At 41.8% G+C, this 18,800-nt stretch overlaps 1 protein-coding gene across 2 annotated transcripts in view; it reads left to right on the top strand.

Annotated features, from left to right (window-relative positions):
• Positions 1-18,800, top strand: part of TEK (TEK receptor tyrosine kinase) — a 104,888-nt gene that overhangs the window by 43,021 nt on the left and 43,067 nt on the right. For both annotated transcript variants that reach the window (XM_043890860.1, XM_043890861.1), the window contains exons 2-6: positions 4,447-4,758; positions 11,441-11,551; positions 12,662-12,814; positions 17,702-17,833; positions 18,484-18,624. In XM_043890860.1, coding sequence (XP_043746795.1) covers positions 4,447-4,758; positions 11,441-11,551; positions 12,662-12,814; positions 17,702-17,833; positions 18,484-18,624 — 849 coding nt within the window. The remainder of the gene's footprint in view (positions 1-4,446; positions 4,759-11,440; positions 11,552-12,661; positions 12,815-17,701; positions 17,834-18,483; positions 18,625-18,800) is intronic.

Raw genomic sequence — 18,800 nt, 5'->3', positions numbered from 1 at the left:
CAGGCAGGAATACTGGAGTGGGTTGCCATTTCCTTCTCCAGTGCATGAAACTGAAAAGTGAAAGTGAAGTCACTCAGTCATGTCTGACTCCTAGCGACCCCATGGACTGCTGCCTACCAGGCTCCTCCATCCATTGGATTTTCCAGGCAAGAGTACTGGAGTGGGGTGCCATTGCCTTCTCCGCCCAAAATTCTCTAGATCTATACAAACAAGAAAAAATATAGGCTTTTATTTTAAGAAAGACAAACATGATTTTTAAAATTCATTCCAGCAATCTGGTAGGTACTTCTTCCCATATCTAAAGCTCATATACAAAATTCTTTTGCTATTTTATGCTATTTCATGGCAGTACAAAGGACAGAGAACTCATAGGTGGAAGAGCGCTTCCTGTAACTGACATGCTAAAGAAGGGTAGCAACCTGTAGTCAAATCCAGACTCTGAGTGTATACAATTTCCCTTTCTTTCCCTGAAAGTAATGAGAGAGAGCCAGGAGGAGCAAAAGGAAAAAGAAACTAGACCCGTACCTAGAAACTATTTGCAGATGCAGTGTGGTTGCCTTTTCAAATCAGCTGCCTTTTCTATTATTTCCTAAAGTCATTAAATAAACCATGGCCAGTGCTGACCCAGTTTGGTGAGTTCAGAGCAGAGCCCTTGGTTTTGGCAAATCATTCAGCTGACCCTAGAAATGTGCCAGGATCTCATTGGAGCTGAAAGAATTACTGTGGAGCTGAAAGAATTACTGTGTTCCCTCTGGGAACATATCTGGACCGAGTAAGTGTGGAAGAAGAGGTGGCACTTGCTGGGAGGCAGGGCTGTGTGTGCGTGTGGAAGGGCAGCTGTTCTCTGGTGTTATTTTGGAGGCTGTAATTCCCCTGCTAGGTTTCCTAGCTCATCCTCTCTTGTGACACTTTTCTTATCCTAACCTCTGTTCCCTCTCTTGAAATCTTAAACCAACGAGGCTAGAAGCAACCTAGATGCTTGAGGGTCAGGCTTGGACAATCCATTCTAGTCAAGTTTTCTGCCCTCAGTGTGTTGAGTTAACCTTACAAGAAAAAAATTACAGCACCAACTCCTACTTAGGTTAAGACTTGACTTTGAAATTCTTCCTAGTGAGTCAGATTAAAATGTATCTCCTAGTAGGATCATCCTTAAAACATCACTGCATATATCAAACATTGGCAAATGCCATTGAAAATTATATGAGGACTTCATGGCAGGCACAGAGCTTGGCATGAGTAGGTCTTGTAGATGAATACCTACTCCAAATCCTCAGCAATGATTGACCACCTTTCTATGGAATTTTGTAAAAACATAACATCTGCTTCCCTACCCACATGAGCTCAGTAATTATCAAAACAGTCTTTTTTCTTTTTATCAAAACAGTCTTTTAAATATGGGCAAGGAGTCAATTTAGACTCAGAAAAGCACTTTCATTTTTTTAAAACAATTATTGAAACATGGTTGATTTACAGCATTGTGTTAATTTTTGCTGTATAGCAAAATGATTCAGTTATACATCTATATGTTCTTTTTTCATTTCTTTTCCATTATGGTTTATCATGAAGTATTGAATATAGTTCCCTGTGCTATGCCATAGGACCTTGTTGTTTATCCATCCTATATATATTAGTTTGCATCTGCTAACCTCAGTGTCCCAGTTCATTCCTTCCTCTCCCCCTCTCCCCCTTGGCAACCACAAGCCTGTTCTCTATATCTGAGAGTCTGTTTCTATTTCCGAGATAGCTTCATTTGTGTTATATTATAGATTCCACATATAAGTGGTATTGTGTGGTATTTGTCTTTCTGGCTTACTTCACTTAGGATGATAATCTCTAGGTCCACTGTTGTTGCTATAAATGGCATTATTTCATTTTTATGGTTAATTAATAGTTCATGGCATGTGTGTGTGTGTGTGTGTATATATATATATGTATCACATCTTCTTTATCCATTCATCTGTCAATGGACATTTAGGTTATTTCCATATTTTGGCTATTATAAATAGAAGAAAACTTTCCTTTTTAAACTCATTTTTCTGAAAGTGGGAGCCAAATGAATTGGTGAGATTGAATAAGTCAGATCTGGTATAAAATTTGTCCATCTGTCCATTCATCCATTTATCCAACAGATGCTCATTAAGTCTTACCATCTAAGAAAAGAGAGATCAAGTAAAATAATCACAGATTTTGGTAATCTTTATGAAGGAAGCAAATAGAAGGCTGCCCTGAGGATAGTGGGATGAGAGTGTGTAGATATTATAGATAAGATACGTAAAGAAGACCTCCAAGAGATAGGCATTTAAGTTAAGACCCCAAAGGATGAGAAAAGTTAGCCTTGTGGAGAGTGAAAAAGAGCATTCCAGGCACAGGGGTCACCACATCCAAAGGCTTTGGGGTATGAAAGCCCACAGTACAGCTAAGGGATTGAAAGACCAGTGAGAACTGGAATTCTAGCTCTGATTTAAAATAAGCTACTCAATCTTTTGCACCCTCATTTCTTTATATTTAAAAATGAGATAGTAGGCACATACCTCCTGGGGTTGTTTGGAGAATTTGATGACTATTAAATGAGGTAACACATAAGCTACTTGAATAACTTTCCACCTACACAAAGATCTCTGGGACTCCACTAGACCCTGTCAGCTGATGTGTTTGACCTGTCTAGTCTCCTGATCATTTTTTTATAGACTTGAGAATCAGTCATCAATGGAGCCAGAAAACATCCTCCATCCCGGGTGTTTCTGCATTCACCAAGAGGAGAGACTAGGCAAGATTCCATTGACTTATCTTAGAAACTTTGGAAATGAGAATAGAAAGGGAGAGGGAAAGAGGAAGATGGAGAGCGAGAAAGTGAAATGAGAGGGTTTTCTTTTTGTGAAAGTGCTTTATCACTATTTTGAAAGTCAGGTAGAATTTTGCTTTTACATTTGGGGAGATTTGAGGTTTGGGACTAGGTGTTCAGAAAACAGAATAAAAAGAAATGAAATAGTCATCATTGAGTACCCCATATATTACAGACACGGTTCTCAGAAGGTTATGTATTTTATTTCATTTAATCTTTACAAGAATCCTGCAAGACAGGTCTTTGTCATCGTTCTGTCACTCAGTCATGTCTGAATCTTTGTGACCCCATGGACTGCAGCATGCCAGGCTTCCCTGTCCTTCCATCTCTTGGAGCTTGCTCAAACTCATGTCCATCGAGTCAGTGATGCCATCCAACTATCTTGTCCTCTGCCATTCCATTCTCCTGCTTTCAATCTTTTCCAGCATCAGGTCTTTTCTAATGAGTTGGCTCTTTACATCAGGTGGCCAAAGTATTGGAGTTTCAGCTTTAACTTCCAATGAATGTTCAGGACTGATTTCCTTTAGGATTGACTGGTTCCATCTCCTTGCAGTCCAAGGGACTCTCAAGAGTCTTCTCTAACACCACAGTTCAAAAGCAGCAATTCTTTGGCACTCAGCCTTCTTTATGGTCCAACTCTCACATCCATACAAGACTACTGGAAAAACCATAGCTTTGACTATACAGACCTTTGTTGGCAAAGTGGTATCTCTGCTTTTCTTTTTTTTCTGCTTCTTAATACATTGTCTACGCTTGTCAAAGATGAGGCTCAGGGGGAAATGCAGAGTTCACTCCATTCCTCCCTCACCTTGTAGAATTTATTATGGAATCAGACAATACCTTGCTAATGATGAGAGTCTATAAAGTTAGCATATGGTGTATGTATTTGACATATTTCTTTAGAATACTTTATTATTGGGATGTGTGCTAAGTCTCTTCAGTCGTGTTTGACTCTTTTCAACCCCATGGACTATAGCCCTCCAGGCTCCTCTGTCCACAGGATTCTCCAGGCAAGAAAACTAGAGTGGGTTGCCATGCCCTCCTCCAGTGGATCTTCCCAACCCAAGGATTTAACCCTTGTCTCTTATGTCTCCTGCATTGGAAAGCAGGTTCTTTACCACTAGCACCACCTGGGAAGCCCCAGTTATTGGGATTGAACCACATTATCACTAATTGATTAATAATTATCATAAATAAGATAATAATAATTATAAATAGTGATAATTAATGATAGCTCATAATAAAAATAATAAAGCCATTATCATGAATTTGTCTCCACACTTGCTGAATACTTAACTATGTCTCAGGCACTGTAGTGGTAAAGATACCTTGTGCAAAGCTTGTTTGGGGAATGGAGAATGAGTGACAGTCCATTACAGTGCAGTGGGGTAAGAGTGGTTAGCAGGGCCTAGGTGACAAAGTCTTGATGCCATGGTAAAGAGTTTCAGATTTTGTCCAATGGAAGATAAGCACATGATCAGAGTAGCATTTTAGAAAGACTTGTTCACACAGTTATTCTTAGACAAAGCTTTGTGAAACTACCTTATTCTGTGGGGCCATGTTAATAACCTTCCTTATACATTATGTTCCCTCCTTCCTTTTAGCAACAGTGGATGGTGCCATGGACCTGATCCTGATCAATTCCCTACCTCTTGTGTCTGACGCTGAGACATCCCTCACCTGCATTGCCTCTGGATGGCGCCCCCATGAGCCCATCACTATCGGAAGGGACTTTGAAGCCTTAATGAACCAGCATCAGGATCCACTGGAAGTGACTCAAGATGCGACCAGAGAATGGGCTAAAAAAGTTGTTTGGAAGAGAGAAAAGGCCAGTAAAATCAATGGTGCTTATTTCTGTGAAGGGCGAGTTCGAGGACAGGCAATCAGGATACGGACCATGAAGATGCGCCAACAAGGTAACATGCCTCTTAGTTGTGAGCAGATGAGGTCTACTGAGACACATGCCTGCCTCTTGTCTTGGCAGCTGCTCACTCAGGCTGGGCATGAGCTACCTGAGTGTGGAGTTTGAAGACCTTGTCTGCCTCTTTCCAGGAGTTGCTATCTCTAGCGCACAGAGCATTAGTGATAAGAGATCATTCAGTCCAGCTCTCTCATATATACCCCTTTCACTAGACATTGTGCCTAGTTCATGAAATGAAATGAAAATATATACCACATGTTCTACTGAGGACTCCATGGTCCTGATGGAGATCTGGACATGTTACATGTATATAATGTGATTCACAGCAATGAAGACAGCTGTCCACTGCCAACTCAATTTAATTAGTTACTTGGTGTATTAGTTATCTTTTGACATGGTAATTATGTGTAACACACAACTGAAATCACAGAGGCATACTACAATCAACAGCCCAAGGTTGCGTGTCTAAGTCAGCTGGCTTGATGCGGTGGCTCTGCTGGTCTTGATTGGGTGGGTTTCTCAAGTGTATGGATGTTGGATGGCTGTAAGTTTATTAGTCTGGCATTGCTTGGGCCTCCTTGGCTCTGTTCCAGCTGACTGTTAACCTGTTAGCAAACTAACCTAGGTATATTCTCATGGAGACGCCAAGGGTACAAGACAGCAAGTGGAAACACATAGGGTTTCTTGAAACCTAGCCTCAGTGTATGCCCTCATTTCTGCCTCATTTTTATTGCTCAAAACAAGTCAAAGAACCAAGCTAAAGTCCAGATGGGAGGGCACTACACAATTAAACAGCCAAGATTTTGGATACAAGGAGGGGTGAAGAATTGGGACCTTTTTATAGGCTGCCATTCTTGTTAGATCGTGGTTTAATTTTAGCAGTCGAGATGGAGGATGTCAAGAGCCTTCTTATGGCTGATCCATGTTGATGTTTGGCAGAAACCAACCACAATGCTGTAGAGCAATTATCCTTCAATTAAAAGTAAATGAATTTAATTATAGAAAAAAAGAAGAGTATTACTCCCTGCTATGCCTCACAAGGCAGTGATGTGATGGCAGTGGGTCACCCAAAGAAAAATAGAAGTAGGTACAAGTTGTATCTTTGGGCCAGTCCACCAAACTCATGGTAGTTGGAGGAGATGTCATTGTGAACATTGTTTAATGACTCTGCTCTGCCCTAAAGCAGCAAGATTTTAAGATCAAAGTGATAAAACCATTATTCATCAAAAATGAGGAAAACGGCTTTCTTAGCAAAACCCTGATATTCACCTTTAAGTGACACCAGGCGAGTGGGAAAAATGCACAACAGAAATTCCCAGGAATGCAGCTCTCCAGTGAGGGAAGAGAGGTTGAACAAAGGGATGTGAGGTGTGCCAAAGCTATCATGGCTGAAGTCGACTCTGTTATTTTTCAAATGTGGCATCTGGGATTTGACTTGTATTAAGAGTTATGTCCTTCCGCGGATATGTCCACATTCTGAACAAAGATGATCTGAGATTTGTGCCCCAGTGGCCTCACAGGAATGAAATGAGAAATGCCTTTTCTGGGCTGTCTTGGAAATGTATAAATAGGAAACCATAGAGCATATTAAACCAAAACATTGGGAGTCTAAAAACAATTATAATGATCCCTCCAAAGTGAGAGTCCTGGTCAGCACAGGTAAAGGATAGTTTAAATTCATTTAGTTAAATGAGGCTAAGGCAGGCATGGATAGTGACAAACAGTGGAAAGAAGGTGGTTTTTTAGACTTATATTCACCTGAGTTTAATTATTTTTCTACTACTTACCAGTTGTATGACCTTATTCAACTTCTGTTGGTCTCATTTTTAATCATCTGTGAAACGGGTATATCTTCAAAAGTGTCTTAGGTTTTAAATAAGAATAAGATGGTACATACAAGAAGCCAGCTCCCATGAGTGTAAGATTTGATTTACATGGTAGCTATGTTCCTGAAAGCCCGTGTAAAGTGAGATATTGCAGAACAATTTACATAATAATAACAATAGCCATTTGTAAATGGTGGGAAAGGGATTTGATGCCAAGTAGTCTGGCTTCAGAGCCTGTATTGTGCTACCCTTTCCACTCGCACTTAAGGTTAACAACCCTCCCCCATTCTTGAGCACTTGTTTTGTAAAGTACAACTCTAATGGAAACCCCAGAAAGCAACCTAGAGCACAGAGACGTGGGGGTGAAGGTCAGTCAGACGTGGGGGTGAAGGTCAGTCAGACATGGGTTTGAGCCCAGCTCTGTAACCGCTGGTCTAACCCAGCGCAAGTTACTTAACTGAAATCGTAGTTTGCTCATTTGAAAAATAAATGGTGATAGAGACTTTACCACATACGTTTGAGGATCAAATAAAAGCACCAGCATTATCTGGCTCACACTAGTTAAAGTTGCTCAGTTGTGTCCGACTCTTTGCAACCCCGTGGACTGTAGCCCACCAGGCTCCTCCGTCCATGGGGTTCTCCAGGCAAGAATACTGGAGTGGGTTGCCATTTCCTTCTCCAGGGGATCTTCCCAACCCAGTGATCGAACCCAGGTCTCCCTCACTGCAGGCAGACGCTTTAACCTCTGAGCCACCAGGCTCACACTAGATGTTCAATAATTATCATTATTTAGTGCCTTGGAATGAGCAGTAATTTAGTGGAACTGTCACTTTTCCCATTCAATTATGGAAAATTGTAATATCAGCTGTCGACATAATTGTGGAGGTTTAGACAAAATAGAAAAATAGGTAGTACGTTCTCTCCTATATTTGAATAGCATCATATCAGGCTGTTGAACTGATTTTCTTTGATTGACCATGCAGTGGCTAAAATATGGTGCAAAGAAAGTGATATCTTTTATGGTAAGTCAAGAAAACCTCCAACACTATGTCTTCATGACACTATTAATTCCCTACTAAAACTTCTTGGGAACTCAGGAGCGCCTGTCTAGGGACACAGCAGGATAGAATAAACACCACTATATTCCTGCTTGCTGCTGACTCGTGTATCTGGGGAGGAAGTGGAAAATCCATTTGAGATGTGGCAAAACACAGCTTAAACTGGCTCGCGTAGTCCAAATGGCCGAATGGCCGAAGGATTTTTTTTTGTTTTATCAATGGTATCATCCGAAAAAGTCAAAAGCAGTTTGTTCAAACCTCCTTGAAAATTGCGTTTGGGGGTAGGGAAGTATAAATGAAGTTTGAAACATTTTCACATCCAAATATCTGTTTCAGAGTATTCTATCAGAGGACAGCTATGTTATTTTTCTTCCTATTTTCATTTGAGAAATAGCTTTAAGAACATGCAGTTTCCCAAACATGATTTATGAAGTTGACAGATTTGCCATTTGTATCTGAATAACTCAAATGAGCATGTTAAAAATACAAAGTAAATAGAAAAATTAGAAATCAGATTCATTCATGTATTCTCTCCACAAGTATTCCTAAGCCTCTATTTCTGCCACACATGGGAGGTACATTGATGTTAACATTTCTTAAATACTTATTATGCGCCTGACATCTCCCTAGCAACTTTTTATACACATTGCTGTGTAATTGAATCATTAGCAAATGCATATCTGATGAGGACCATTATGATTTCCTATTAATAGATAAACATTATAACTATTGTAGCTTAGAAGCATTTACATACCTGGTTCCCCACGTTGGACCTGGGAAGGTGTACTGCGGCCAGATCCCAGAGCCAAGACCCTACCCGCCACCCGGTGCTGCCCTCCAAAACCGCCATGAGCCTGCCCTCCTGGAATGCCCAGTCCAGTAGGAGAGAGACACTTTGCGTGGGGCTGTAATTGGGAAGGGCAGAGCATACGGGAGGATAGTACTAGGGCAGTTAACCTGGACTCCTAGATGTGAGAGTTGGACTATAAAGAAAGCTGAGCGCCGAAGAATTGATACTTTTGAACTGTGGTATTGGAGAAGACTCTTGAGAGTCCCTTGGACTGCAAGGAGATCCAACCAGTCCATCCTAAAGCAGATCAGTCCTGGGTGTTCATTGGAAGGACTGGTGTTGAAGCTGAAACTCCAATACTTTGGCCATCTGATGCAAAGAGCTGACTCATTGGAAAAGACCCTGATGCTGGGAAAGATTGAAGGCAGGAGGAGAAGGGGATGACAGAGGATGAGATAGTTGGATGGCATCACCGACTCAATGGACATGGGTTTAGATAAACTCCAGGAGTTGGTGACGGACAGGGAGGCCTGGCGTGCTGCGGTTCATGGTGTCGCAAAGAGCCGGACACAACTGAGTGACTGAACTCAACTGAACCTGGATTCCAGGATTCTGGGAGGCCCCTGGAAAAAGTGATGTCTCAACGGAGACTGATGAATAAGTAGGACTTGGTGAGACACAGGGAAAGGGAAGAGAAGGGAGAAAGTGGATATGAGTGATCACATAGTCTGTTTGTGGCACTGAGCACAGTTCAGAATGGCTGGAAGTGAGAAGTAAGGACATGGGCCTAGGGGAGGATGATTCTGGAGTGCTGATGTCTGGAACAAGGGTGGAGGTCTTAAGTGTGTGTCTCAACTTTCACGCTTACTCATGGTCAGGAGGCCTTCAAGAAGGGACTTAGTCACCCTTAACTCCACTACCCACATGATAGACGTGGATATCTTGTCTTCATAGGGCTGTTAGGTAATTACTCGAAGTGATAATGGACATAAAATGAAACATGTTTCCCATAGATGAAAAATAATTGAGCTAAATTTCAGTTGTCTCCTTCAATTTAATGATAGATAAACACTTAAGAGTAATAATGTCATTTTACTATCTTGTAGTTTCTTCTCTACTTCTTAAGGAATAAGTGAATTATATTCTCAGGTAAGGTCTGTGAGTTAATTAACCAATCCAAATTGTCTCAAGCAAGTCATCTTCTAACGTAGGCCTCAGTAATCTCATTTTAAAAATAAAATGTTGGGCACTTCCTTGGAGTTCAGTGGTTAAGACTCCACATTGCTAATGTAGGGGGCACAGATTAGATTCCTGGTCAGGGAACTAAGATCCCACATGCCATGCAGTGTGATCAAAAGATAAAGAAGAATTAAATACTTCTTTTTTTTAAAAAAAAAAAAAAGGTTCTAGGAGAGGCCTCTGGAACCGAACTACCTGCTTCAAATCCTGGCTGTCCCGTGAACTTGCTGTGTGATCTTGAAGAGAATTCCTGACCTCTCTCTACCTTGATTTCCTTGTTTGTAAAATTAGGATAATTGTAGTACCTGTCTCCTGGAGATATTATGAAAATTAAATATGTGCAAGGTTCTTAGAACAATGCCTGGTTCATAGGAGCTTATTGTTTTCATGATCTGGTCAAGTCACACGATTATCTGACTATGTGTAAAGTTTGAGCCAGATTCTGGTGTCATCAGGAAGCCCAAGTTGCAAAGTTGACTTGTGGATGCCCCTCGTTAGTCCTCAGCAAACAGCAGTGAGCCTAGAGCCATGAAGGCAGGCTGGGTGGCAGAACACGGCCATGTGACTGTGTTCAGATCCTCACAAATCAGGGAGCTTAAAAGGCACAAAGTCTGAAATAATAAAGAACCACAGAATGGGCAGAAAGAACAACAACGCTGGAGTTGAGCCGAAGGGGGAATCTCGGTTCCCTCTCAGAATACAATGCTGAGTGAGAAGTCCCACGGTCAGCTAAACAATCTTCACACAAAGGAGCAGAAAATATAAACAAACCACAGAGAAAGGAACAACAGCATGAACTGGTCACGAAAAATTCTCACAGGAGCCGAAGGGCATGTCGCAGAGAGTAAGAGCCACTTGGGTTAGGTTGCGAAATGGAGCCTCTAGTCAGGCGACAGGGAGCCCTGAAAAGTGGCCCCTGGGGTCCCCGTCTGCTTTCCCTACCACTCCCGGCCACACTGCACACGTCAGCACAGCAGCGTGGCCTCTGTTTATATCTGAGAAGGATCCTGACCTCTTCTAAGCACCCAGGGCTTTGGCATTCATCCTTTAATGTTCATGTTTGTTGTTGTTTAGTCGCTGTTTAGTGGCTTAGTCATGTCTGACTCTTTTGCAACCCCATGAACTGTAGCCCGCCAGGCTCCTCTGTTCATGGAATTTTCCAGACTAGAATACCGGAGTGGGTAGCCATTTCCTCCTCCAGGGGATCTTCCTAACTCAGGGATTGAACCCACATCTGCTGCATTGGCAGGCAGATTGTACCACTACGCCATCTTGGAAGCCCTTTAATGTTCCTAACAACTGTTTAAGGTAAATACTTTTACTTCCAAATTACAGATGAGGAAGCTGAGGTGTTCAGAGGTGAAGTAAGTGGGTCAAAGAGGTTCAGAAATTGGCAGAGGGTGACCTTAAGCCCAGGACTGTCTAATTCCAGTGCTCACAATGCTCTTTGATTTACACCATTCTCCCTCTGGGTCCACATTCATCACCTTCTGCCCCATAGCATCCCTGTGGGAGTCTTGCAGAGTGCCATGCCTGGGTTGGCAGGTACTAAGGAAAGCAAGCAGATGTACCTAAAGCCCAGGTGCTTTTGAACATGGTTCAGAGGCATCATGTGCCTTCACAGGGTAGCTCTCTAAGCTAACGTGAAAATCCCCTGACTCTTGCCAAGTCCTGGACCTCATCCTCTGATTCAAGTTTCAATTGTTCCTGGAGAAGCTATGTAACCTCATTTTCTCATTTGGTTTTTTCTCTCTCTTTTAATAGCTTCCTTTCTACCAGCTACTTTAACTATGACTGTGGACAGGGGAGATAATGTGAGCATATCTTTCAAAAAGGTATTGATTAAAGAAGAAGACGCAGTGATTTACAAAAATGGTGAGTCCATGTGTTTTGTTTCATTCCCGCACTGTTGTGCAAGACATCAGACAGCCAAGCAATACTGGGTCATTATCTCATTCCAGTCTGGCGGGCAGATGTTTGAAGTCAAGCTGCTAGGTGAAAGTGTTAGTTGCTCAGTCCTGTCCAACTCTTTGTGACCCCATGGACTATAGCCCACCAGGCTCCTCTGTCCGTGGAATTCTGTAGGCAAGAATACTGGAGTGAGTAGCTATTCCCTTCTCCAGGGGATCTTCCTGACCCAGGAAGGGATTGAACCCTGCTCTTCTGCACTGAAGGCAGATTCTTTATTGTCTGAGCCACCAGGAAAGCCCAACCAAATTCTATGATAGAAGCTATCTTAGGTAATACGTTTGGTTACTTAAGTAAATTAAAATGGAGATTTACATACATATATGAATGCACCTATAGTGTGTTGGGTTAGTCAAAAAGTTCATCTTTTCCATAAGATGTTATGGGAATATACAACATGAACTATGAATGTTCAACAAAATTCCATCATGATGTAATACGTGGGGTCTCAAATTCTGCCATGTGATATGTGACTGTTTGCAAGGCTAAGGGAAAGGCCAGGGTGAACCTGGAATGCCAGTTGGCGGTGATTCTGGGGGTCTAACTGTGCAATGCAAATCTCTCTGTGTTCAGCTACAGTTTGGCACCGTCTGGTGGCAATTGTCTCATGCAGCTGAGATATTGTTGGGGACTAGTCTGAGTTCTGTGGATGGGTGAGACTTACAGATGGGAGCAGTAATTCTAGGTGTCGCTTAAGTGATTAGTTGGCAAGGTTACCTGACATTTTCCCCAGGTTTGTCTGCTTGCCTCTCCCTGCAGAAGATAAGAACGTTAGGCTACCCTCATCTTCATGTTCAGTGGTGGCCCTCGTAGACTAACCTATCTGCTCCAACACCATCCTTTTCTCGAGTTTTGGGAGAACATTCAATAGCAACCTTTTCATTCTTCTCCCACATCTAATATGCTTGAGCACATTTTCTATATCAGGTCAGGGAAAGCTGATCAAGTGGTGGGGCCAGACAAGGGAACAGGAGTGTTTGAGGGTGACCCATGGTTCTCCACTCTTCTCCCTTACAGGTTCCTTCATCCACTCGGTGCCCCGGCACGAAGTCCCTGACATTTTGGAAGTGCATCTGCCTCACGTTCAGCCCCAGGATGCTGGCGTGTATTCGGCCAGGTACATAGGAGGAAACCTCTTCACCTCAGCCTTCACCAGGCTCATAGTCCGGAGTAAGTGACGGTGTAGCTGTTACAATTTTGAGTTGTGAGTAACCAAAACTGACTCTGGATACTTAAGCAAAAACTGGGATTACTTGGAAGTATACTGAAGACTCTTAAAAACTGATTTAAAGGCTGACAAGCAAGTTCCAGAAAATATCTTCCAGGGAAGATCTGCAGCTCAGCACTGCAGTGTGGGAGGGTGGACTTTCTCTCTAGGATGCTACCATTACCCTAACTCAGCTTCAGTGATGTTTCACTTACTTCTAAATGTTGTACTCTCAGGATAAAGAGTAAGATTGGTCTGACATTTGTCAGGTGTCTACTTGCCTAGACCAAGGAGTGATAGACGGGGGTGGAGCCACATTTTACAGCGAGGACACTTGGACCTCACACTTGAATAGCAGCAGTTTCCTCAGACAAAATGGGAATTACTGTGAGCTGGACAATCCCCCCAAAAGGTGTCTGCTACTGGGAGATGAGTTAGGCTTTCTGGGTTAGTCTAATATTTAGTTATACACTAAGTCCCCCATAAAATCACACAGTTTTGAGATCATTTAACTCCCAAATGTGTTTTCAGGTTTGAAAAATGCAAGTATTAGAACTAGTGAAAGTGTTTCCCCCTATTATAGCTATCAAGGTGGAGAGTAACTATCACCAGTCATTTATACCAAAAATTGATCTACAGAAAGCAAGAGATTTGCCCTGAATTTTCCCACTTGTGTTAGGTACTCATGATATTAAATGTTCAGGCCTTCGGGTCTCAGTGTTCTGACAGGGATGCTCTGTCATTCCTCTAGTGATTAGCACCCCTGATTCATGAAGACTACTTGTTTTGCTTTGCATTATATTAATGCATTCATTCATTCAGCAAATCTGTGTGGATTATAAGTCTCTGCCAGGCATTATGTTGGTGTTGAGAATACTAAGATAATAAGATGAATGACTGTCCCTCAGGTAATTCTCAAGGAGAGCAGGTACATACATAAATAGATAAAAAGGTATTGCAATATGACAATAGGCCTATGAAAAGTGTGGTTCATCTAGTTTGGGCAAGTAAAATCCCCTTTCATTCATCTCCTTTCTTTGAGAATCTGAACGCAAAGACCCAATTTGCATTCACTTCATTAAGATGGTCTCTCCACCTTGATATTGAAACTCCAACTAAAAATCTTTAATTTATCTACTTAAATGATTGTAATATATAGTGGAACTATATATAACTTTGTTCTGTATTTTCCAAGTCTCATGTAAATGTGTTACCATACTTTCACAACTTAAAAAAAATTTTTTTAAATAAAAAGATGGTCTCTCCAGTGTGATATAGCACCACATTGCATGCTCAGAGTCAGGGATAACTTGGCAAATTTCCTAACAATATCAGAAACATCAGATGTTGATACATGGTAAAAGGTTTAAAGCTTTTCTTTTTTGTTAAACATCAGAGCAAATAAGGCTTAGCATAGTTTAGAATTTAAAATTCTCCTGAACTTTTAAGATAAAAGACTTCGAACACATTTTGATCTCCAACTTGTCTCCTTTTCAGACTGTCAGAAGCACATTTGTTTTTCTTTTGCTCTCATTTCAGTAAAGCTGTTGGAAAAGAACTGCTAGTATCTAAAATCATTCTAACAAAGTTTGAGCTAAGTCACAACAATCCCATTTAAAAGTCCTTTTCCCTACTTGGGGCTTCCTTGGTGGCTCAGATAGTAAAGAATCTGCCTGCAATGTAGGAGACCCAGATTCAATCCCTGGGTTGGGAAGATCCCCTGGAGAAGGAAATGGCGACTCACTCCAGAATTCTTGCCTAGAGAATTCCATGGACAGAGGAGCCTGGCAGGCTACAGTCCCTGGAATCTCAGAGAGTCTGACACGACTGAGTGACTAACAGTTTCCCTGCTTGATGTCTTTTATGTTTACCAAGAAATGAGCTACAGTTGAAGGCATTTGTCCATTTCTCATAACTAGTATCTTTTCAGGTAAATTTGAACTTTAGGAATCAGTTCAGTTGAGTTGCTCAGTCGTGTCTGACTCTTTGCGACCCCGTGGACTGCAGCACGCCAGGCCTCCCTGTCCATCACCAACTCCCGGAGTTTACTCAAACCCATGTTCATTGAGTCGGTGATGCCATCCAACCATCTCATCCTCTGTCGTCTCCTTCTCCTCCTGCCCTCAATCTTTCCCAGCATCAGGGTCTTTTCAAATGAGTCAGCTGTTCGCATGAGGTGGCCAAAGTATTGGAGTTTGAGCTTCAACATCAGTCCTTCCAATGAACATTCAGGACTGATCTCCTTTAGGATGGACTGGTTGGATCTCCTTGCAGTCCAAGGGACTCTCAAGAGTCTTCTCCAACACCACAGTTCAAAAGCATCAATTCCTTGATGCTTAGCTTGCTTTATAGTCCAACTCTCACATCCATATATGACAACTGGAAAAACCATAGCCTTGACTAGATGGAACTTTGTTAGCAAAGTAATGTCTCTACTTTTTAATATGCTGTCTAGGTTGGTCATAACTTTTCTTCCAAGGAGTAAGCATCTTTTAACTTCTTGGCTGCAGTCACCATCTGCAGTGATTTTGGAGCCCCCCAAAATAAAGTGTGTCACTGTTTCCACTGTTTCCCCATCTATTTGCCATGAAGTGATGGGACTGGATGCCATGATCTTTGTTTTCTGAATGTTGAGCTTAAAACCAACTTTTTAACTTTCTCCTTTCACTTTCATCAAGAGGCTCTTTAGTTCTTCACTTTCTGCCATAAGGGTGGTATTCTGTCATAAAGACTGAGTATTAAACATCAAACTGGTTATACTTACAGGGTTTCTTTTCAGCATAAATTCTCTCCAGGACAGTCTAGCAGATTCACTTTGCTGTACAGGAAACCAACACAACGCTGTCTAGCAACTATACTCCAATATAGTTTTTTTAAAAAGATTTTTTGAAAACATTAAGATTGTAAGATTTCTCTTTGGATACTATGGATCTATAGTTTCCTAAAATAAAAAACCTTTTCATGTTTTGAAGAAAATCACAGAGGCCTGACTGCATACTTGGAGAAGGAAATGGTAACCCACTCCAGTATTCCTGCCTGGGAAATCCCGTGAACAGAGGAGCCTGACAGGCTACAGTCCATGGGGTCACAAGAGTCGGACACGACTGAGTGACTAAACGACAATGAACTGCATACTGTTGCTTATCAAGGAACTCTCTTCCTGCCTTCATCCCTGAGAGATCACCCCCATTTATGTCCTCAAGCTTAATCCTTTTCTCTTTCCCAGAATTAAGAGTGAAACTGTGACAGGTCTACAGACTGGTACGTAGGTTAATGTAACAGGAGACCCACTTTCATCCTGGGGTTCTGTCATCATTAGTTTTCAGCGTCTGAAGATAATCTGGGGTCTGGCTTTCAAGAAATCACTGACTGTGTAGGATTTCCCCCTTTATACATGAAGGCATGTAAACATTAGCTTTGAGACATTTTGTAGCTTTATCTGTTAGGTGGTTGCCTGTCAGACTGGGTCTGTGTTGACAGTCTTACTGATTATTTTAGAGAAAATACTGATAACCAGGAGTTCTTGCCAAAAATATTATAAGCCATTGGCACAGGTCCAATTTTACCACTGTGAGACTCATATTCGGGGACAAAGACATTAGTTCCTTTCATAAGAAAAATTAAACTAAATTCCTGACCACAAAAGGTCACCGCACCCCACTCCCCTTGAGTTTTCCTTATATTAGAAAGTATCCTTGGGTCTAATTAACAATCTCAAATCACCAAGCGCTGAAGTAGAGGAGCCAGGAAATATGAATCTAGGAAGTCTTTTACCATTCTTGTACTTCCGGTTTTGGATCTTGCTTCATTTCTTACATGTTTTTACCTGAAAAATATTTGAGTGCTGCTAGCTCCTACTTCCCCATTTAGCTTGTCTCCCTTCTCCACATTCTTCATCTTTTAAAAATTTTTATTTAATATTGAAGTGTGGCTGATTTACTATGTTGTGTTAGTTCCATATGTAAAGTGATTCAGTTATACATATATCTATTCTTTTTCAAATTCTTTGCCCATTTAGATTTTTCTCCACATTCTTTAAACTGGATGTTCCCAAACTTTGGCATGCCTCAGAATTATCTAAAACACCTGTGAGGCATAGGTTACTAAGCTACCTCCAGAGTTTCTCATCCAGTAAGTCATGGATAGGAGTCTGGGGTTTTCATTTCTAACAGATTCCCAGATAATGGAGATGCTACTCATCAGGGGTCACACTTTGAAAACCACTGCTCTTGTCTCTAATTGTATCTGCAGCTCCTCAAACATACCATGTTTTCCTCCCAATCTAGCCTTTGCCCAGAACACACTCTCCAGAATTATCTTCTTTGTCACTTAGGAGGTCTTACAGATTCAACTCACATACCACCTCCTCTGGGAAGCCTTCCTTTATGCCCTATTCCAACCCTAATGCAGATTAGGTAGTTCTCACACTGCTATATTTAAAATGAATAACCAACAATAATCTACTGTATATATAGCACAAGGAATACTGCTCAATGTTATGTGGCAGCCTGTATGGGAGAGGAGTTTGAGAGAGAATGGGTACATGTGTATGTATGGCTGAGTCCCTTTGCTGACCACCTGGAATTATCACAATATTGTTAATCAGCTGTACTCCAATATAAAATGAAAAGTTAAAAAATAATTGGGTACTTCTGTCTTTGTCTTTATCATGTTCCATTACATGTCTGTTTCCCGCATTGGACTCTTAGCTTTTCGAGAGCAGAGGCTGTGTTTTATTTATCTTCATTCACCAGTGTCCACTCATGTGACTAACATGTAGCAGGTGCTCAGTAGAGCTTTGAGGAATGAATGTGCGCCACTCACCAGAGTTCTGTTTTCCTTAACCAAAGGATGTGAGGCTCAGAAGTGGGGACCTGAATGTAACCGCATCTGCACTGCTTGTATGAACAACGGGACCTGCCATGAAGATACTGGGGAATGCATTTGCCCTCCTGGGTTTATGGGGAGAACATGTGAGAAGGGTAAGTCAAGAGTGCTTGATGAGTACCTTGTGGATTTAAAATCCATCATTGCTGAATCTAAATTTTAGATCTGGACACAGTTGGGGATGGAAGCTAAATGGCCTCTGTGACACTATATGGTACCTTTGTGTGAATTCAAAAAAGGTGCCCTTTCCTGAAGGCTCTTTATTGTCAACCACTGGAAAGTTGTGAAAGTCACTCAGTCATGTCCGACTCTTTGCGACCCCATGGACTGTATAGTCCCTGGGATTTTCCAGGCCAGAATGCTGGAGTGGGTAGCTGTTCCCTTCTCCAGGGGATCTTCTTAACCCAGGTCTCCTGCATTACAGGTGGATTCTTTACCAGCTGAGCCACCAGGGGAAAGTTGTAACAGGTGTACAAATCTGTGATGTCATTGATGTGATCACCATTCTGTCAGTTTGTGCAATGCACGACCTGCATACCTGGGAGTAGTGGCTCCTATGTCCTGTCCAAAAGGCAGTTTCATTATCTGTAAGGTGGACCATAAGGGTTCTTTACCCTGACCATTCCATGGCTCAGACTGGACTATTTTCCATGTTCAATGGTCTAGGAGAGACCCTTGAAAAGAAGAATCATGCCTTTCAAAGGGTTGGGTATTTGCCTCTGAATCGTCTTTTTCTCTCCCATAGCGTGTGAACCACACACATTTGGCAGAACTTGTAAAGAAAGGTGCAGTGAACCAGAGGGATGCAAGTCCTTCGTGTTCTGTCTCCCAGACCCCTATGGGTGCTCCTGTGCCACAGGCTGGAAGGGTCTGCAGTGCAGTGAAGGTATGGACCAGTCACACCCTGAAGAGCCAAGGTTCTAGCAGGTATACCTAGGAGACCCAGCTTCCCACACATCGGTGTGTAGGACATACCTGGATTACTCAGTCAACTGTCTATGCTGAGCTATAGGGTTTTGAATCAAAGATACTTTCATCCAAAGTTAATTATGATTTTGTATT

This window comes from Cervus elaphus, chromosome 29 (genome assembly GCF_910594005.1).
Source record: "Cervus elaphus chromosome 29, mCerEla1.1, whole genome shotgun sequence".
NCBI classification, from domain to species: Eukaryota; Metazoa; Chordata; class Mammalia; order Artiodactyla; family Cervidae; genus Cervus; species Cervus elaphus.
The sequence above is the reverse complement of the archived record's forward strand: the minus strand, read 5'-3'. Positions and strand labels throughout refer to the sequence as shown.